The sequence below is a fragment of the Dichomitus squalens genome (assembly GCF_000275845.1).
Source record: "Dichomitus squalens LYAD-421 SS1 unplaced genomic scaffold DICSQscaffold_5, whole genome shotgun sequence".
In the NCBI taxonomy this organism is placed as follows: domain Eukaryota; kingdom Fungi; phylum Basidiomycota; class Agaricomycetes; order Polyporales; family Polyporaceae; genus Dichomitus; species Dichomitus squalens.
Window position 1 is genome coordinate 1,594,909 of NW_006766887.1, and position 20,375 is coordinate 1,615,283.

General features: G+C 57.7%; 4 protein-coding genes and 1 non-coding gene across 5 annotated transcripts; 2 read left to right on the forward strand and 3 right to left on the reverse strand.

Annotated features, from left to right (window-relative positions):
• Nucleotides 1-1,940: 1,940 nt before the first annotated feature.
• On the forward strand, nt 1,941-3,004 carry DICSQDRAFT_160181 (uncharacterized protein). The gene is made up of 4 exons (XM_007363208.1): nt 1,941-2,046; nt 2,098-2,225; nt 2,285-2,411; nt 2,469-3,004. Exons 1-4 carry the CDS (start codon nt 1,998-2,000, stop codon nt 2,828-2,830), a joined length of 666 nt encoding a protein of 221 aa, XP_007363270.1. The 5' UTR covers nt 1,941-1,997; the 3' UTR covers nt 2,831-3,004.
• Nucleotides 3,005-4,018: 1,014 nt separating this feature from the next.
• DICSQDRAFT_178869 (2-nitropropane dioxygenase) lies at nt 4,019-5,522 on the reverse strand. Its single transcript, XM_007363209.1, has 6 exons — nt 5,429-5,522; nt 5,250-5,356; nt 5,080-5,175; nt 4,861-5,001; nt 4,393-4,796; nt 4,019-4,323 (listed from the first exon to the last, which is right to left on the reverse strand). Exons 1-6 carry the CDS (start codon nt 5,490-5,492, stop codon nt 4,083-4,085), a joined length of 1,053 nt encoding a protein of 350 aa, XP_007363271.1. The 5' UTR covers nt 5,493-5,522; the 3' UTR covers nt 4,019-4,082.
• A 147-nt stretch (nt 5,523-5,669) lies between these two features.
• Nucleotides 5,670-11,111, reverse strand: DICSQDRAFT_178870 (uncharacterized protein; the record flags this gene model as incomplete). Its single annotated transcript, XM_007363210.1, has 10 exons — nt 5,670-6,519; nt 6,575-7,044; nt 7,109-7,437; nt 7,890-7,910; nt 7,967-8,353; nt 9,889-10,198; nt 10,253-10,405; nt 10,463-10,792; nt 10,859-11,031; nt 11,084-11,111. The coding sequence occupies 10 exons, from the start codon at nt 11,109-11,111 to the stop codon at nt 6,435-6,437; spliced, it is 2,286 nt and encodes a 761-aa protein (XP_007363272.1). The 3' UTR covers nt 5,670-6,434.
• A 7,067-nt stretch (nt 11,112-18,178) lies between these two features.
• Nucleotides 18,179-19,193, reverse strand: DICSQDRAFT_53801 (uncharacterized protein; the record flags this gene model as incomplete). The annotated part of the gene is made up of 6 exons (XM_007363211.1): nt 18,179-18,302; nt 18,351-18,442; nt 18,494-18,562; nt 18,616-18,701; nt 18,762-18,888; nt 18,954-19,193. 6 exons carry the CDS (start codon nt 19,191-19,193, stop codon nt 18,179-18,181), a joined length of 738 nt encoding a protein of 245 aa, XP_007363273.1.
• Nucleotides 19,194-19,467: 274 nt separating this feature from the next.
• Nucleotides 19,468-19,546, forward strand: DICSQDRAFT_t47. The gene has a single exon. It is a non-coding gene; the product is annotated as a tRNA-Arg (tRNA).
• The last annotated feature ends 829 nt before the right edge of the window (nt 19,547-20,375 follow it).

Genomic DNA, 20,375 nt, shown 5'->3' on the forward strand with positions numbered 1-20,375 from the left:
CCCGGGCCCAAGGAGGAGTGATGGCGAGCGGATTCATCGAGGGAGGGCGGGCCGGCCCGAGGAGAAGGGATGGAGTGAGCATGATGCGGCCGGGCGGGGGGCCGGGTTGGGGAGGAAGCAGTGAGCGGATCACCGCGTAAGAGGCCCCGGAGGGCAGGCGGAACGACGAGAGGGCGCAGCGAGCTGCCCGGAGGAGTGGCGAGTGGCGAGGGCACGGATGCCCGGAGGGGTGGCGAGCGGATCGCCGAAGAAAGGAGCTAGTGGTCCCCATTGGGCAACACCGTGAACGACGTGGTGTGCACCAACCAGCGGGCAAAAAACGAAAGCTCGAGGAGCGCGAGCTCCCGAAGGGCGAGGGGACGAGGATCCTGGGCTGCGAGCCCTTAACCTATATACTACTAGAGACAAAGCAGATGTAAAGCGGCGAGGGGGTGGCACGAGTTACGCTGTCATAGACCCTGGACAATAATCATTGTCCAAAACAACTCCGGCAGACTCGCCGGACTCAACAGTCTCGATATTTTGAGCAAGGTCCACCGTGATTTTGGGCCAATTCGGTTGTGCCATTCAATATTCCTTCGGCTCGGGAGCAACCGTCACCCAGCCTTGCCCGGGTGGGTTGGTTAAGCGCTTCATCTTGTGCCACGAGCCATGTTATGACAGGGAAACGGCTCGACGTGTGGACCCCGAGTAATTCGCACCTCCAGCCAACGCGGCTCGTTCAAGTTTGTTCAGGCCTGAAGCTGACTAGGGCGTGCGGCGGGTTGACAAGTTCCTCGGGAGAGAAGTGGGGCAAGGGACGAACGGCAAACCGGAAGCCCTCCACGCGATATGCCACCCCTGTGGGCAGGCACCTCCGTGACGAGCGGGAACAGCTGTAAGCCGACAGGGGATGCGTATGCGATGATAAGCGCCTGAGCGCACGGATTCCGATATCGCGACTCATCCCACCCAACAGATCGTCGAGAATGCATGATACCATGTAGAATTAATGTGGCGGACGAGAACAGGGCAACCCGATCTCTGATTGAAGACACCTCCCCAGTTCTTCTGTTATTCGAGGTTTTATTGACCTTGAGCGCCGAGGTTACTTTCATCCGCTGATAATATCTTTCGGTGCAGGTGTGCGCCTGGTCAACTTGAGTGTCCCGCTCGACGAGAAGTACTTCGCAGCCTGAGTAAGGACGTGCGCGGTGTAAGGACCTTTAGGTAAGTTTTTTCATGACCTGTCATCACGGATCGCGAGCGACGCTCTGAGCCATGGTTCTCACGACGTACAGAGTTAATGAGCATGATGTATCGCGCGGGGATCCACTGGCCCGTAGACCATGCCAATATTTTCACCTCACCTTGTAAGTACTCAATCTGTCCCTCAAGTAGATCCAGTCAATCAAGAAGATATCGGTGTTGAACTCGGACGAGTTAGAAGTCCACTGGAATGTCAGCCCGGGCCGGGTCCTATCAATGAGTCACAGCTAAGGCAGGGCTTCGTACTGTTCGAGTAGTAGCCTCGGTACGGGTAGCTCGGGATATGATGAAGGGTATCTGCTTGTCCCATCCGACGTCAAGGAGGCTGTAGCCTTTGGATGTCAGGATGTGACGGGCCATGCGCTGTTTTTCATTTACGAGCCTCGCGTTGGCAGCCCATGGGGACTACTAGCGTAGTGGGTGGCGGCAAAATCTGTCAAAAGGTCGAAACGGACGCCTGGGCGTGGTCTCCGATGCGTATGAATATTGCCTTATTCGGAACAGAGCACAGCCGAAATGCATGACCTCTGTGTAAGGCGCGGGGGACTGCCATCGCCAAGACAAAGCCTCGACATCCTTGCGGGACCCTGATCGACAACCGCCCGCGTCTGACGCCGGGCAACCAATTGCATCCCATCCATCAACGAGTATAAAGCCATCATGAACGCCGTCGGGGATACCAGGGCTCGGTTGTTTTCCCAACTTCTCCTCCCTTCTTCCCTTCGCCACCGCCAGCTACTTTCTCTTTCATGATGTACGGCCTCGCTGTTCTCTCCGTTGCGGTTTTCGCTGGTCACAGTAAGTGTCACGCCTTGATATTGATGAGCTGGTTCCTAAGAAGTGAATCAGCGGCCGCTACCGCTCTCGCTGGTGCCTTCCCTCTCGCTGCTATCATCAGGAGGCAGACGGGCTTCGATCCCTCGCAGATCCCTGCTCAGTGTCAGAGCGACTGTTCTACCGCCGTGACCGCCATCAATGTGAGTTTGCCAATCGCCATCTCATATAGTCTGAAGCGAGACTCACTAAAGTTCCTTAGACCTGCACGGACGTGAGCTGCTTGTGCAGCACCAGCACAAATCAGGGTCTCTACACCTGTCTCGAGTGCGCGCTCAGCCTTAGTCCCGACGCATCCACCTTGTCCCAGTCCCAGGAGAGCCTGGACAGTAAGCGATTCTCTCCGCATCTCGGGCTCAGTGATCTCACCCCCTCGCTACTGATAGACTACGAGGAGACGTGTGACCAGGCCGGCGTGAACGTTACTCCCCTCTCGCTCACCCTCCCCTCCGGCGGCGCGTCAGCCACTGCTACTGCTACTGCTGCGCCCATATCTAGCACCGCTGTGACCGGTGGTAGTACTCCCAGCACTGTCAAGGTCTCCGTGACGTTCAACGGCGGCAGCACCGCGGCGACAGCGACCGCGACCAGCCCCGCCAACACCGCCGACACGGCGTCCAGTGCCAGCAGCACCGGTGGTGCCTCGAAGAACGGCAACCCCCTTGGTGGCAACGGTGCCGGCGCGATTGGTGTCTCTACTGCTTCTCTCGCTGTCGTAGTCGGTATCGCGATGGCCGCCCTACTCTAGAGCGACGGCTTCGGTTTGGATGGCGGCCGTGTTGTGTTACGAAACTTTACTGGGAATTGACTTGGACTTTATTCGACGCCTCGCGGCTTCTAACACAAAACTACTATTGTTCGCTCGCCCTCTGCTCTAGCTTACCTGGAGTATAATCAGAGAATGATTGATATTTGTCCTCAGGGCCATCGTTCCGTGCGAGTTGGTGGTCATGAGTTCGCTCTTCAGGTGAGTCATATTGGTCTGTCTCACCTCGCCCCTACGGCCCCGTAACCATGCAGCCTCCGATGAGACGCTACAGCTCTGCACAAGACGTGGACTCCGTGTTTACGATGATATCCGTGTACGCCGGAATTACCTTCGCCTTGTCGAGGCTTGGCAGGGCAACGCACGTGCAGACCTCCGCTTCGGTCCCGAATAAGATACTTAAGTACGAATCCGGAAGCTCCAGCTCTGATTCAGGCACCAGCTGCAGCGTGTCCTCCGGGAAACACAGCCCATTGTGGCAACAATCATGCCAGATACAACTTGCCATCAGCAGAGGTGCTATCGTACTATGCAGATTCCCGGTTCATTGGAAGTTGGGCAAATGTATAACGGCTCATGTACGTTCGGCAGTGGTCTCTGCAACGACGTTCAACGGTTCCGATCACGCTCTGCGGGCACTTGCGGCGACTTTTAAGCATCTAGCAGCTTCGCCCCCGAGTCCAGTAGTTGACTTTTAGGAGAGGTTTAAAAGGGCAAAATGTCAAGCGGGCAAACCGCATCGAATAGAGCCTACTGTGTCTCGTTGAAATGCAGTGCAGTACTCGCAGAGCAGTGAGTGCTTGGGCCAGAGACGGCACGATCGCGAACTCATCAATCTTCAAGCGGCCTGCCAACCACAACGCCACCGACACTTTAAATTAAAGTTTCATCAAGCAATTGCTTACAAGCCAGAGGGGTTGACGCCTTCGCCTCATAGATAGGGGACGAGTCTCTCGAGCGTCTTGTCAGGTATGTGACAGAGGTGCCCGCCGTTCCGCGCAGATGTTTTGACGTGCCCGCCCGGCAATATGAGGCCGGCTGTCACTTCGATGGGCGCCAATACTCCTTACAGTGGGGTTCGCATATATGGGCAGTCGCAATGCTCTGCACAAGTCCTGAGAACATCTCAGACCATCATAGAGCGTCGGTTGATCTTCAGACATGTCCTCAATGAAATATGGATCGTCAATAGTCTGTGCGCCGTGTGTCCAGAAGTACATCCAATAAATACCGCCTATAGCTTAGACTTGACCGACACCTTCGCCGCGTTCTCCTGCAGGATCTTTGCGGCGTCGTTCACGATGTTCTCTACGATCACCTTCGCCGGGAGGACATCGTGGATGAGCGACGCGACGCGGCCTATGAGCCATGCACGGGCCTGCAGCGACTTCTCAGGGTGCTGCTTCAGGTCGTGCTCGACAGGGATGATACCCTTCGACGTGAGCTCCTTAATCTCCTCTTGCCGGTTGTTATGCCTGTACCCACGAATGACGGTCAGCCTCCTGAGCAGATAATCCAAGCCGACACCGGCAACAAACACGCACCAGTCATCAACGTACGGGGTCCTCCGCACCCGGAGCGGCCGCCCGGTGTAGATGAGCGTCGTGATAGCGTCCTCGTATCCCGCGCCAACAAGCGCCTCCTTGTGGGCCTTCGGCGCGCCCGCCTCCTCACTGGCGACGAAGCGCGTGCCGACCCAGACCGCCTGCGCGCCCCAGGAGAGGTTCGCGGCGAGCGAGCGGCCGTCGTACACGGCGCCCGCCCCGATGACGTATATGGGCTTGCCCGTGAGCGGCGACTTGCGGCCTTTGACGATGTCGACACAGGCGGGGATGAGGATGGTCGCGGGGATGTCGCCCGTGTGGCCTCCGCCCTCGCCGGCCTGCGCGCAGATGAGGTCGCAGCCGGCGTCGAGCGCCTTCTCGACGTGCTTCGGGTGGCCGACCATCTGTGAGGTTACGGGATAGGATTCAGCGAGGTATGTATGCTTGGGCGCAGCGCGGCAGACTTACGTTCATCACGGGGATGCCCGCCTTGTGGAGCTTCTCGACAGCCCATTTGGGAGGAACGCCGACGGCGCAGACGAAGAGAGAAGTCTTCTCCTCGATGATGACGTCAAGGAGGTCGGGAAGCTGGCCCTTTGTGTAGTCGTACTGTGGGCGCACGCATGCGTCGATCGCGATCGTCAGTTCATGACACCTACAATAGGGGTCAAGTCGAACAGCACTCACGTTCGTCTTACGCGCGTTGCCGCCGACCTGGGGAAGAAGTAGATCGACACCGAAGGGAAGGCTCTTGTCGACAAGGTCATCCTTGATGGCCTTGATCTATAGGGAGGGGGAAGAGCGGGAGGACGGGTCGTGTCAGCTCAATGGTTCGATGGCAGGTAGGCCCTACGTACCTGCTGCCTGAGAATTTTGGGAGTGTATCCGAGACCGCCAATGACGCCAAGACCGCCCGCGTTTGACACGGCAGCTGCCAACTCCGGACCTGCCGCAACGTTCATACCTGCAATGAGAAAGACAGTCAGCTAACGTCGACCATCTGCGGCGTACTAAGTACACGCGTTCGGTTCCGTACCTGCAAGCAGGATGGGGTGCTTGATACCGAACATCTCGGTGATGGGAGTCGTGATCGTGGCCATGATGATGAATCCAAAACGCGGCGGAGGTGGTGAGGAATGGTTAACGAAGGGCGAAGAGGGGTTCGAGTAGAGTTTATGAAGACCTGGGGCATATGGGGGCGGGGAACCGGTAACAGGGAGCAGCAAGTTGCCGGCATGTGAAAGCAGATCGGGTCCCGATCCAGGCGCTAGCCCCGTGCATCGTCTCCGCTTCTGCTGACAAGGTTTTGACCCGCACCTGACCGCGACGAAAGCCGGCTTCGCGATTATTGACGGCGCGGCATCAGAGCGAAATGTTCGTATGTAGGTCTCGCAGACTATGCAAATGCAGAATTTGGCTTGAGTTGTCGCGTCAGTCACCGTCAACAAGACCCAGGGTGGATCCTTCAGAGCAAGATCCCCTCTCGATCGCCTGCAACTCGCATTGATGGTTTCTGCGTGATGATGGGGACTTAAGTATAGCACCGGGCATTGGCTTGTGCCGAACCCGTCAAGCCGGGGTTCTGAGGCGGGGGCGGCCGTTCATCATCTAATCATATCTGATAAGATTACAAGGCCGTCGAGATAGTTAATATGGCGTCCTCGCTGAGGATCAGAAAGGTGACGGTTTGGAGGCTCGAGCGTGGGCCAACGGGTCGGAGAAACAAGACCGTCCAGTCCATGCAATATAATTAGTCCTGATCCAGGATGCGTGCTGCCACAGCAATGGTAGATGATGGCGATGCGTCCCCGCCAGAAGTGTGGAGGTGAAGGAAAGTACAGCAGAGCGATGGGACTGACGCAGACGACGTACAAAATATGCAACAAGGGGGGGGACACAGAGAGAGATGGAGATAGAGTAGAGAGAACGTGAGAAGGCGTGAGCGTGTAGTTGAGAATGAACTTGGGAAGGGGACGGTCAAAGAGCGTGTACAAGATCCCGACTCGGATTCGAAGAAGTCAATGTCAAAGTGTAACCGAAACTCATGATTTCCGCGCCTCGGCCGCCGCCACCGCGCCTGCTTGTCGCATGAGTCGCCGTAGCCGACCGAGCTCCGCGGCCAACGTTCTGGGAGAGCGTCAGCCAACAAAACAGAGACGAGACCACGCCGAGGCCAACGCACTTTGCTGTCTGGTTCGCCTCGTCACTCTCCTGCGCGTGCCGGTCGACCTCGCTCCGCAGCTCGCCCATCTCCTCCTTGAGCACCGTCTCCATCTGCTCCGTTAGCCGCTTGTTCTCGTACAGCAGCCACTTGATCTCGCCCAGGCCGCCCGACTCGCGCTCCTTCTGCACCTGCTCGAGCAGCCGCTTGTACTTCTTGCCCATCTCCTCCGCGTCCGCCTTCAGCTTGTCCTCCCGCCGCTTCACCTCCTCGCGAAGCGTCAGCGCGTCCGTCTGGAACGACTCGACGAGGCCCTTGATCGAGTCCCGGAGCACGGCGTACTCGCGCTCCGCCTTCTGCGTGCGCGCGGTGCACTCGGTCAGCGAGGACTCCATGTCGCGGATCGTCTTCTTCGACGTCGTCGTCTCGTTCTTGAGCTGCGACTTGAGCGAGATCACTTCTGCCTCCGCTTTCCGTGCGCGTTCGAGCACCTGCGGCGAGGGTTCGTCCGTGAGCACTGCATACATACATATCGGGGACGACAGGGGAGCGCACCTCCTGCAGCAGCCGCTCTTTCCGCGCGACGACGTTGTTCAGCCCCTCGTTCTCCAGCCGCAGCCGCTCCCGCACCTCCTTCAGGTCCTCCGTCTGCCGCGTCAGCTGGCTGACCTGCCGCTGGCTCACGCGTAGCTGCGCCTTCGTGTTCTCCAGCGCGTTCTTCGCGTTCAACACGCCTGCCTGGAGGTCGGCGAGGACCTTCGTCGTGTTCCCGGGCGCAAACGAGGCCCGCCGCGGTGACACGCCGCCTGCTGACGTTGTCGAGACACTCAGTGAGGATCGCAAAGTGCTGTCGCCGTCTTCTTCTGCTAGTGCGCGTGCGTTTCCTGCAATAGACATTCGGCGTTAGCGTACCTGATCGACGAGGCCGGGAAGCGTGTCAACGCGGAATTCTAGGAAATCGGCACCTGTGCTGTGTGCACTGGGAATCCCCACTTTATGCACAGAACGAGTGCCGGGCATTGACACGATTATTCATACAGCAAACCTGCCAGACGCATCTTCCCCGTGAGAAGAGACAAAAGCCGCGGAATGTATGCACACTCCCAGCCAAGTCTGACTCAGCGCGAATCGCGCCCGATACCTGCCCCCCGTGTTCCAAACATTCAACCGATCACTGCTCCCAGTTGCCTCCACCTACGTTCATCGCACACCCACCCGCTCGCATGCGCGTGATCAAATCTGCCCGACACACTCGAAACAGCCAACGCCAACCCCAGAGGGTCAACGCTGCCGTCCACGGGCCACGGACATCTGGGATGATCCTGGAGGCACTGACCTACTGACGAGACGGGGATGCCTGCCCCGGCCTCAGTACGCGGACGACTGGGGGGAGGGGTCACAAGGAACACTCACGGCTCAGCGTTCTCGTCGGGCTATCGCTCCTCTGCCCGCTCCCACTCCCCGTCGGGATGCCCTCCCGGATCCCGTTCTCGTCCCCGAACGACATGTTGTTGCGCCGCGGGAGCGGTAGGCTCGAGTCGGGGCCTGCGAGTCCTTGGAGCGCCTCGAACGAGCTGCGCCTGGCGATCTTGATCGCGCGCGGGGAGTATGCGGAGTCGGAGGAGGACGGGCGTTGGGGGACGGAGAGATCGAGCTCGGCGGGGGAGTGCGGGGGCGAGTTGAAGATGCCGGGCGGGTAGGGGCGCGGGCCGCGGAGGACGGTGTTCTCGAGCGCGGCGAGCTGGGCTTGCTGGTGCCGGATGTTGTGCTTGAGCGCGGAGATGTTCTGGCGGATGGCAACTGCGGATGGGCGGGATGTGAGCGAGTGAGCAGTAGAGGGGAGGGGAGTAGGGTGAAGGAGGAGTTGACGGAACGGAGGACGGGGCGAGGAGTATTTCGGGCGCCAGTTCAGATGGACGACCGGGCATTCGTATGACAGACATGGCAGCGGCGATGATCATGATCGAAAGACGGGAGATGTGAACGGTGTACGAAGAAGGTGGTCGGAATGGGGAACGTAACATGGATAGCCGGTGTAAGAGCACGAGCCTTACGAAGCGGGGTGAACAAAGTATGAATACGCACCGGTTTCGTCGCCTAATGATACGGACGGACTGGAAGAACGTCCTATAGATCCTCGCGAAGACGGTCGAGACACAGAACGAGGAGGGGAGAGGGGCGAGGTGAGATGGGAGCCGCTGGACATTTACTCAGACTCTTTCGAGACTCGTGTTTGCGATAGAACACGGTGTGTGCCGGACGACGAATGGGCCAATCGCAGAGCAGATTCTGGGGTGCCCGTGGCGGGTGACGAGAGCCAGTGTTCGGTGGGACTGCGCTCAGAGAGAGTCGGAGTCGTCGGGAACGATGGATGCGTGACGGAGACTGTGATGCCGTCGCTGCTTCGCTCGATGTGCTCACGCTCGAAGACGGTGACGCAGAGGGTGTCGAACGCGGCCACCCCAGTGCAGTTTCGATTCGTGTTCGCCTACAGGCTACCGGGAGCACGCTGGGCATAGCGGGCGGTACGCGTGTTCCCACGATCGTAGTCCAGGACACTGCAAGAGACTCGGCGGCGTGTCCCCAGGGAGAAGCTCAACTGGTCGTCAGTGTACTTATACATGGTTGCTCCCCAGCTTGCGGGATCTTGATCGGAGACGAGTAGTTCTCGACAGTCTGACAGGAACAACGGTCGCAAGCATCTCCTGTTTCTCCCGTCCTCTCCGCGGGGCACCTCGGGGAACGCCTGAAGATTTGTCTCGAACCAGAGTGTCCAGGGGCAGCGGTCAAGCGGCAATTGGTACGTACATAGTCACTTTCAAGTTAGTCGACAGGCTTGTTGCTACTTATGACTGTGACTCGAACTCCCCAACGGCCGGCTGACGCAGCGGATTCTGAGTCTCACCGCGATGCTCAGGAACTCTCCCGAAGAGCGGCGCCCAATGGTACATCCCGATTTACGTCGCTTGCGCTACACCTTAGGGGTCCATATCTGGGTCAGTCATTGCTTTAATGCAGTCACCGCACTGTCATCGAAAGCCTGCTTGGGTCTCCAGATAATTCCCTATCGTGACGAGCACCAAACAACAAGCCTCACTCAATCCAGACACTCATTATCTCGTGCACGAAAGTCTCTTCTTGACACCTTTTTGCCTTTCGGACCGCGAAGAAGCAGGCTGAGGGCATGTGGGATCAATATCAAGAAACTTCATACTACCTACAGAGATATGCGGAGTGGGGGAGGGGCTGAAGGAGCAAGACGCAGAGCCGGAGGGAGCTTCCCTAGGGCTTCAATCTTTGTCTCGACCCGCTCAGTACCGCACCCTTCGGCCTACCCTTCTCGTCCAAATTGATCGGAAATCCTACGTCACCCAGGGACTCTGCTCCTGACCTCGAGGCGGGTTTTCGCTGTTTTGCCGGAGGTTGTGGCAGATTCCAGTCTGAGCTGAAGATAGGAGGCTTCACCGCGAGAGGTTCACGCCGCGCCGGCCGACGGGGAGACGGTCGGGGACTGTAGATGACAGTCTCGGAGGCGAAAGTAGGTAGGCACTCATCGGCTTCGGGTCTTCGCCGTTTGCGGGAGGTAGTGGGTTCGAACGCAGGGTGGCGGGAGCTGTCGACGTCCGAAGTGAGGAATTCAAGTCCCTGTTGATTCATCAGCCCGGCGGCGTGGCGGAGAAGGGGAATGTCGATACGTACAACATCGTCCGATTCCGATGACAGCTGGACATCCAAGCTGTCCTGAGTATCTTGCTCTGCCTGCGCTTGGCTCTCAGCAACGAATTGGAGGAAGCGGCTGGTTTCCCTGTTCTCCTCGCGGAGCCTCTTGATCTCCTCCTTCTGTTTCCGCTCCTGCAAAATCACGGCTACGTCGACGGAGAACCAACAGAGCGTAGTCGCAGTGCGTACCTGCGCCTTCAGTGCGTGCAGTCGCGTACGCAAGCCGCCCACTTCCTCTCGCTGCTTCTGCAACTCGACCTTATACTCCTCCGTCACCCTCTTCAACGCGCCCAACTCCTGCTGGGTCTGCGCAAGGTCTTCTTTTGTCTTGGTTAGGACCGGCATTGTTCGCTCGGACGTCTCGATCGCCTGGCGCGCCACGTTCTCCGCGTGGGTCTTTCCTCGCTGCGTCTGCTTGAGCTCGTCCTTGAGCTTGACAATATCCGAGCGTTGCTTGGAGAGCGAATTGAAGACGGGCAGCATCCCTTGCCATCGTGCGGCTATCGCCGTGAGGAGTTCCTAGGGATAGCGGGAGCTGAGCGTGAAGGGGAGATGGCGGAGTGAACAGACGCGGCCGGGGCTCACTAGCATGCAATCGCGCCGGTCCATCAGCCCATAGACGTCCTCCAGTCCCTTCGCGGCCCGTGCCACTGTCTGGAACCTCTGGTCCTCCTCCACTTGATTGATGTCTCGCAGAGACTTGGCGAGTTGGTAATGGAACCCGTCGGAATGGCACGCAGGCTCGCTGCTGCCGGACGCTAGAGGTTGCTGAGAGGGAGAGTCTGCGAGCTCGAGGAAGATGGGATGCACCTGCCCTATTCGAAAGCTGGTGCGGCATTGTGGGCAGGGATGCTGACCGCGGCCCGAGGCGTAGCGGCTCAGGCAGTCGGCGCAATAGGCATGTCCTGCAGAGTCAAGTGTCAGAGATACCATTTATCTGGTATGTTGCGCTGAGACGCACCGCATGGTATAGAGCGCATGTGCTCCAGCGCATGGTGGTCTTGACATATGCTGCATAGGAACTGAGTACTAGACATCCCTACCAGAAGACACTAAAGGACGTCGAGAAAAAACTCAACGCTCCGCTGCTGCGCGAGTCGGTGAGCAAATTGAGTCGCAGGGAGGATAGCGGGGACTGAGGGAAACGCGGGTGGTGGTACGCTGTCAACAGCTTCATCTGCCTCAGCCTCAGCAGGCGCGACGCGTCTGTCGCATCACCCCACGTGATCGCATGCCGTACACTTCGGCGCTTGAAGGAAACGCGACGATCACGTGTAGTTGAACCCGCGACTGTAAACGCCCACTGTTCCTGATAGCCACGACTCCCGACGGACTCACCTCCCTGATTTGCTCTCTGGAGTCAACCTGTTACATTCATATTGTCTGATTCTGGCTTCAGTGTATACAATCCCTATCAGGATACATACTCGAGATTTACCGAGAACCCGGCGCATCGCTCAATCTCTCTCGCCTCTCCGGAGCCACAACACGCTGGATAGCTCGGAAGGGACGGTGCAAGACATTGGAGTATCACACGGTGAGTATCGAGACTTCATGGAATGCATGGCGGTGGCGGGATATGCCCATTTGCCCTGATACGCCGACACGTCGAAGTTGCATTATGTGATACTCTGCATATTGGGTGTTGGCCTCTATGCAGATAATGAGCACCTCTGCATCCATGTGCGATTCCACTATGACAAATGCTCCGTAAGACGAGCCGCTGGAGGACTCGTTCAGACCTTTTTGGTGGAGTGGCTGCGCGTAGAGGGCGCTTCGCTGCGCGTACTCAGCGGCCCACGTTTGCTCATGCTCTCCTAATTCTAGGAACATAGTACACTATAGGCCTGAGCAGGTCAACGCGATATGGCAGCCTATTTGGAAACACCCTCGCGAGTATGGCGCCGAATACAAGCGGAAGGAGACCGAGACATGCCCTCCCTGCCCTCTCTACCCGCCTTCGAAGACTCGGCCGCTCCACCGTCAATGGAGGAGAGCGACCACGAGAGCAGCCAAGATGACATGCAGATGGCGTCCCCTATCCACTCCACCCCAAACGTCCTCTCCCATATCGCGTCCACTGTTCGTGCGCCCTCCAGCACCTCCAGTACGGCACGCTTCGCGCAATCTCTCGCTTCTCGCTCCTCCAAATCATCCCTGTCCGTCTCGCGTGGCCTAGTAGCGTCGGGGAGAGATTCAGCCGGACATGCCGAGGATAGTTTCGACGTCAGCTCCATTTCTAGCCTGCCGATTCGGAAGGACGACAGCGGGGAGCTAGATATTCGAAGCAGCGACCAGGACACGCATAGTTCTGTGCCGGAAGACTATCTCCCTCCGCCAATTGAAGATATAATTGATGCAGACTTGGACCTATCCGACGCACTGCAGTCCGTCAGTCGATCGAACTCTCCTGGGTTGGAGGAGCGTGACATTGGAGAAACGCCTCGCAAGAAATCCGACTATGACTATTCCCTGAGCTTGCGCTCCGAGCCTAAGGTGCGCACGTGGTTCTTGCTATGCCCAAACAAGCTATGATGGCTCATCGTCTTACAGGAATCCCCCTTCGACAAGTTGCGAAACATTTCCTTTCGTCGGCCACTCTCGCGCACGCGCACGCCGTCCTTGACACGGACCGTATCCTCCCCCTCCTCATCCATGTCTAACTCAACACCGCAGAGCACGCGCTCATATCGTTACCAACGGCAAGAGTCAGATCCTCCCCTCGCGGCCCTGACTGTTCCTTTGCCCAGGTCCGCCACAGCTTCACCTGCAATACCGCCCCGGCCGGAGGAACGCGACCTAACCCAGATGAACCTGAGCTCAGAGTTTCCCAGCTCCATGCACAGTCCCGAGAACGAGAACGACACGGAGTTGCTGCCCGAAGTCGCGGCCGAGAGGGAGCTCGAGCAGAGCCGGGCGAGCGACCACCAGTCGCAGCAGTCCCGCTCGCGTGAACCCACGTTCTCATCTGATGAGGCGACGTCCTCAGTGGGTCATCTAAGTCCTGAGGGTGTCTCCGTGACACGCGGGGTACGGTCCCCAACGCCTCTGTCTGTTGCCTTCTCATCGCCTCAGTCGGCGTTGTTCACGCCCACCCCGGCTTTCCAGCCTCGTCCGAGGGCTCGGTTTGGCGTCCCGGCATCGTCGACGACCCCTGCGTTCCCAACCACCACTCCTTCACAGCATACGGTCCGCTTCGACATCGACGAGACCCCCCACCCGCCAGCAGTCCGCTTCGAAGCCGACGAGACTCCCCGGCCAGCCCGGTTTGAAGAGCAGGAAACGATTGACGAGGAGCACGAGTATGAGCACGCAGACGCCGACGAGCACGCATACGACGGGGACCCGACTACCCCCGCTACAGCACACAAGCGATCTTTCCTCCTCTCCGTCATCAACTCGACCGCCCGTCCCCGCCTGCGCCACCCTACGCCTTACAAGCGGTACGACCCCAGCGACGAGTCCCAGGCCGAGTCCCAAGCCCAGGTGACCATGACTCCTGGGGTGACCATGACCCCTGGAGTGAACGCCAACCTCCGTGACGCCTTCGCAGGCATTACGCCTCGTCCCGGTATCGCTGCCCGTCGCCGCCTCTCCGAACCTGGCGCCAGCGGCTCTCTGCTCACTGCTCACCCGGACTCGGGCTCTGGCTCGGAGTCACCCGCGCCTGAACACCCGTCGTTCGTCTCGACGGCGTCCTCGCATGACCTCGCCGTACACGCGCGGGCGAACGCGTCCTTCGACCCCGTAATGGGTCTAGGCGAGCGCGGGACCGGCGTCGGCCGGTTCAATGCGGGGAAGCTGAACAATTACTTGCACGGGCTGAATCGGAGGCTGCAGGAGGAGAACGAGATGCTCGTCGCAAAGCTGAGGGCGTTTGAGGAGAAGGTCGGAAGTGGGGGACTGAACGAGGGGACGAGTCCGATTTCTGGCTCTTCAGGACCGCCTTCGGGGATCGGGGCGACTCCGATACAAGCTCTGGGGACGGGACAGGGGAGGAGGGCTAGTGGAGGCAGGCGGGTGAGTGCGGGTCCAGCGTTGGGACTGGGCGATCTGGCGGAGGACGCTGCGGAGGCGTGGTTGGAGGAGAAGGCGACGATGGAGGAGATGGTGGAGGAGATGAAGGAGGAACTCGACGCGGCCACAGCGGACAAGGCCAAGGCTGAAGAGGCGTTGCAGGCCGAACGCGCCGAACGCGCGCGCGACAAGGAGCGCTGGCACGAGCGCATGGCCGATGTGCAGAAGGGCGTCGAGGGGATTGTGTCCGACCTTGAGCGGCGGCTGAACGAGGCCGAGGAGGCGCTCAAGCGCACGGAGGCGGAGAAGGCGGAGGCGGTCAAGGACGCGGAGCGGCGGCTTGCAGTTGTGTTGGTCGAGAAGGACGTGCTTGCGGAGCGCATCAAGAAGGCGGAGGGGGCGTTGGAGAACGGACGGGATATGGGCGCTGAGCTCAACGCGGCGAATGAGCGGCTCGCGGAGACGCAAGGCGAGCTGCGGAATGCACGGATGGAGATCAAGGAGCTCGAGGAGGAAGTCATGCGTGGGCACAAGCAGCTCGACGAGGCGGAGGACAACCTGAATGCCGAGCGACGGCGGACGGCCGCATTGGAGGAGGAGCTTCACTCGAAGATGGAAGAGCTCACGGAAGCTGTCCATGCATGCGAGGCGCTCGAAGAAGAGGTTCGGAAGACTCGCGCGCAGCTCAGGCAGGCCGAGGATGCTATCGCTCAGAACGAGGCCGACGCTGCGACAGACAACGCCCGCATCGAAGAGCTGGAGCAACAACTCGCGGCGGCCCGACAGTCCATTGATCGCTCAGAGGCTGAGCTCGAGGAAGAGAAACAAGAGAGCGACCGCCTGATCGACGAGTCCGAGAGAGCTGCGGAACTCGGACGCCAGTTGGAGGACGCTCTGGAAGCGGCTGAAAAGAAAATGCTCGAGGATGAACAGGAGGTCGCGACGCTGAAGGCCACGATCTCTTCTCTCGAGCGTGCTGCCGAGAGACAACAGGAGCGCTCTGTCTTCCAGGCTGGTCCATCCCAGAGCGTCGTTGCGCGCGATATGCAGGCTGAGATCGAGGCCCTGGAGGCAGAGGTGGACGATGCGAACAAGGAGATTGCCCGCCTCAGAACCATGGTCGCTCAATCGCCCGCTCGTAGAGCGATCGACAGAGCAAAGGACGCCCGCATTGAGCTTCTGGAGAAGGAGAAGGAAGACTTGCTCGAGCGACTCAAGTCGGCCAGGAATCAAAGCGGCATCTTCGGCACTCCTGCCAGGATGGCGAACGGCAGTGGCATGTCTCCATTGCACCGGCAGCTCCTTAACATGTCGCTCAAGAGTCCTAAGACACCAGGAGGCCCTCTCAAAGATGTGAGCTCTCTCATATGATATCCTTGCGAAGCGTGGCTTGCTGACGGGCTCTCAGTTTACTTGGTTGCAAAACAGCATGCAAGATCCTTCCATGGCCCCGCTTGTGGTGGAGCTGGGAAGACTTCAGCAAGAGCTTGACCGCGCGAATGCCAGCATTGATGAGAAGCTGGATCGTCTCGAAGATGCTGGCATAGGTGTTGTGGATTTGACGAAACAACTTGAGGACGCCCGTAACGAGATCGCCAACCTTGAGGACGAGCTCGCGAGGCTATCTCGTCGGGAAGACCGCAGGATTCGCCGTCTACAACGTCTCAAATGTCAGAAATGCCGTACCAAGATTGACATGCGTGGCCTGGATAGCAATGGCGACGCTGATGAAAGGTGGGTATATCTTCAGCTCTGGTAGCGCTACTGTCTCTTACGCGCCCCGTGTAGCTCCATTCTCGAGGCTTCCAACATGTCCATCAGCTTTGCCGAGCCTCCGACAAGAAGCAGCGAAATTTTGCGCTCTGAACTCAGGGAAGTCAACGCCCAACTTGACGATATGAAGCGTACGTGGGAGGCCGAGAGGAAGAAACTTCGAGGCGAGAACGCCGTTCTCCAAGACGCAGCTACCCGGTTGAATGCAGAAGTCCGTGATGCCAAGGACGAGCTTCGCAAGTACGCTAGTACCGAGCGTGCGGGGGAGAGAGCCCGTGCTGGTATACAGAGCGTGAGTTTCACTCAAGGGTTCCACCGATATATGTTGAACGGCATGGCGCATATAGGAACTTGACAGAGCGAAGCGAACCATGGAGGAGCTTGAGGCCCAGCTGAAGGCTGAGCGGAGCCGGTTGCGTGCGCTTACTTCGGAGCAGACCAAGGCGCAGCGAGAAAAGGAGGCCGTTCTCCTCGATCTGCGGCGTACGGAATCCGTACGTTACGCAACCTGTGGATATTCAAAGGACTATAGGACTCACCTTGGATGTTACAGGATATGGCTGACGTCCGCCAGCAACTCCAGCAGTTCAAGCAGGAGAACTCCGAGCTTGAACGAGAGCTACGCAGCAATTCCAATGCTGAACAGAAAGCTCGTCTGCTCGAAGCGAAGGTGGCAGAGAACCTGGAGAACATCGAGCAGCTCCGTCAGGAACGCTCAATGCTTGCTGCAGATCACAAGGAGCTTCAGCGTCAATATGCTAAAGCTTCGGAGGTACGCGAATCTGCCTTCCTCTGTGTATCCTACTCTTGCTGATCTATCGCCAATTAGGAGGTGAACCGTCTTAAGGGTGAATTTGCTACATCCCAAACCTCTCATGATAACCGGCGCCACGAGCTTGCACTGCGGACGCTCGAAATCGAGGACCTCCGCCGCGCGCTATCAGATCAGGCATCCGAGCTCGAACGTGTTGAGGCCGAGAAGGCACGCATGGCAGCTGAGAAAGGGGACGTCGCTAGGACTGTCGCTACGCTCGAGGCCGACCTCCGTCGCGTGCGCCATGATGCGGAGGCATTCGGGCGCGATCTAAAGGCTCTCCGAGCACAGAAGGATAGGATGGAAGAGGAGCGAGCGAAGGCGGAGCGAGCGCAGAAGCAGGCACAGACGCAGATCCGCATCCTGAAGGAAGAGCTTGACGGGCAGAAGGACAAGATGCGCGAGGCGACAGAGCAGTGGAAGGGCCACATCTGCGCTGCGTGAGTGATTTGCTTGTTGGCGGTACGACTTGGACTGACCAGATGCATGTCGTAGGGACGACCGTCAGCTCGTGTCGCTGAAGCAACAACACAATCAGGAGTGCAAGGGGCTGATGGTCCAAATCAAGTATCTGAAGGCCAAGTATACGCGGGAGTCGACGTTCCGGTGCGATCTTGGGTACCAGAAGCAATACTTGCTCGTCTTGATGGCGCGTTTCGAGCGAAGGTCTGCCAAACTGTTCGTCTAATGCGCATGTAGTACTGACTGCAATGACAACCTTCAGCGAGGAGAAAATCCTAGCAGCCGTGGCGCGCATCGGCTTCCCCACGTTATCTTCCAATCCTGCACAGAAGAAGGGGAAGACTCGGACGTTGCGCAGCGTCGCATACACTGTTCTGTTCCTCCATCGCACGAGGTGGGTTATATGCTCCTTTCTATGTTCAAGTGAGGTTGATGGCGACATACAGGCGAGCGAGTGAACAATGGAGACAGCAACGAGCCGCCAAACCCGCCATTGAGGCCGCTCTGCAAGAAGTCAGAAAACGCAGACTGGTGAATGACTCAGCGCCCACAAAAGCGGAGCCCTCAAGTAAGGGGAGAGGCTCCGACAGCCGTCCATCGAGGGCGTAGTGATCCCCTTCGGACACGTTTCGGGTGTTTCTTGTATTGTTACGCATTCTTCCATGTCGTCATCTCCGTCACCGTATCTTGACCGCTGATAATTCGTGTAGCTGTATGTTCTGGAGCTTTGTGATTACATTACGACTATGTCTTATGTCACAGCCTGTGAATACGAATATGTGATAGTCCAGTGCGCGAAAGCTTCCGAAAGCGTCGTGAAGAGATAGACTGTTGTGACATCATGACGACGATGAGGGCGGTGGGGAAGGGCCACGCGTCTTTGTTGCGGAGATGATGCGGAAGCCGTCCTTCGCAAAGAGATAGGATGCGCCACTCCAGATGGTAGTGCCTGCGACAATACACCTGCAAGCAGTGTGAGTGAACGCACATTAGAAAAATAAGTAAACGCACTGCAACGCTCCGAGCGGCACGCTGATGTCAACCGGCAATATCGGACTGACAGTCGCGGTTCCCATGAGGAGCAACTGAAGTGCAGTGTTGACCTGCGACGAATTAACCCTAGTCTAGGCTGGATACGGACAGAATGACCTTACCTTGCTGATTTGTGTTGGTCGCACTTCGGCTGAGGGGATGGAGAAGTCCCAATATCGCTTGAAGGTTTTCTGGACAGACGTGAGGTAACATGATTTCAGAACACGAGGCAGGGACTACCCACTGGTGCAGGGAGGGTCGTGTAACGGATGTAAAAAGCAGACAGGCTCAGCAAGACATCGCGTCCAAGGATGATTGCAGCCAGTGGGACTAGTGGGGAGTGCGATGGGTGAAGCGTGTCAGATTGGGTGGGGGAGGGTAGGGGCATACCTGGAATTAAGTCTTTCATAGCCAAGGTGACCGTCAAGGTTGTCATAAGTAGCTTGTCCGCGGCAGGGTCGAGGATGGTCCCAACCACGGACTGCATGTTCCACCTTCGCGCCAAGTATCCATCGACCTTGAGAACGAACAAACAAGCTCAAGCACGGAATGACACGAGATTAGCAAAGAATGAAAGCAGACCAAGTCCGTCAAGCCAGCATATACAAGTAACCCAGTCGCGAGATAGAAGTTGTCATTTACGATGGCCAGCCCGAGGACGGGGCACGCGATCATGCGAGAGACGGTCAGCAAGTTAGGGATAGTGTAGATGTTTTCTCGTAACGTGGGTGATCGTTCTAAGGAGTTCCGGTCTGACTGTCGCGTTAAACGCGGTGGGTGGAGGTTCGAGGGCGCATTCTTCCGCAGAGACGAATGTAACATGCGAAGCGGGAGAACGGATGGTGGTCCGCGCAGCCGGGAGCTAAAAGATGAAACCCGGAAAGTTGAGAGTGACGCATGAGGGTTCCTACGCAAGGAAGACGATGAGGACAGACGACCAGGCAATCTCGAGAACATATCGACCCAGCGAAGGTGTAAGAGAAACTAGAAGCGGGTAGGGTATATGGTAAGACGTCAAGACATGGATCCTTCAGACCTTGCTACTCCTGCGCAATAATAAGATATATATATATATATAATTGAAGCATTATATAACGGCCGCCTGGCGTAATGGCAACGCGTCTGACTACGATTGGGCAATCAGGAGATTGCAGGTTCGACCCCTGCGGTGGTCATTTTCTTTTGGTGTTTTGCCTTCATATAGCTACCGATACTCCCCCTACCACTCATCAGTACGAGGTGTCAGTCGGCCACCTGGGGTATGTGCTACGAAGGAGGTCGCACGAAGACATGAACCTTAGAAATGGCCGAGCAACCGTTTTTGCTTGTGGTGACTAAGCAGTGCGAACTTCTGGACGCCTGGTGAGTGCAAACGCCGTGAGTCTAAGGGCCTGTTCGGCAAAGAGTTGGAGTTAGAGTTACCAGCATTTCATGCCCAAATATAGTAATAATATCTCGGTTTTCAATCTCGAGAAAACTCGAGTTACTCGGGCGAGTGCATGCGTTCGGATGCCTCCCAGTAACTCCGGGCGGTTGTTATCAGCTCAGGTCATAAATCATCTCGAGGCTCTACCCTTTTGGCAGCCTGCTTGATTCTCTCTCTATAGAGTATTGGGATGGCTACCATGACCGGCGTAGATTGTGATCAGACATCCGAGACCATCCTACTTGAGGGATTAGGGCAGGCTACTACCAAGGCCCGCCCAGTCAAAACAATGACAGTTACTGCTATAATAGCCTGTCTTCGGCGCTCTATTTGAGCCTGATGGATAGCTTGGTGAATTTAGACAGCTGCTCTTGTGTGGACCATGGTGAAGCAGGGATGAAGCAGAGCCCATCTGATAAGCCATAGCTATTGGTATACTAGATACATGTACGAGTTCAGGGCGCTTGTCTCCTCCGGACTTCACGGGTACTCCGCCCCTGTAACTCTAACTCGCGCAGAAATCCTCGGAAATGCTGCCACGTGACAAAATGCCGGTGACTCGTAACTCCTAGTCTCGT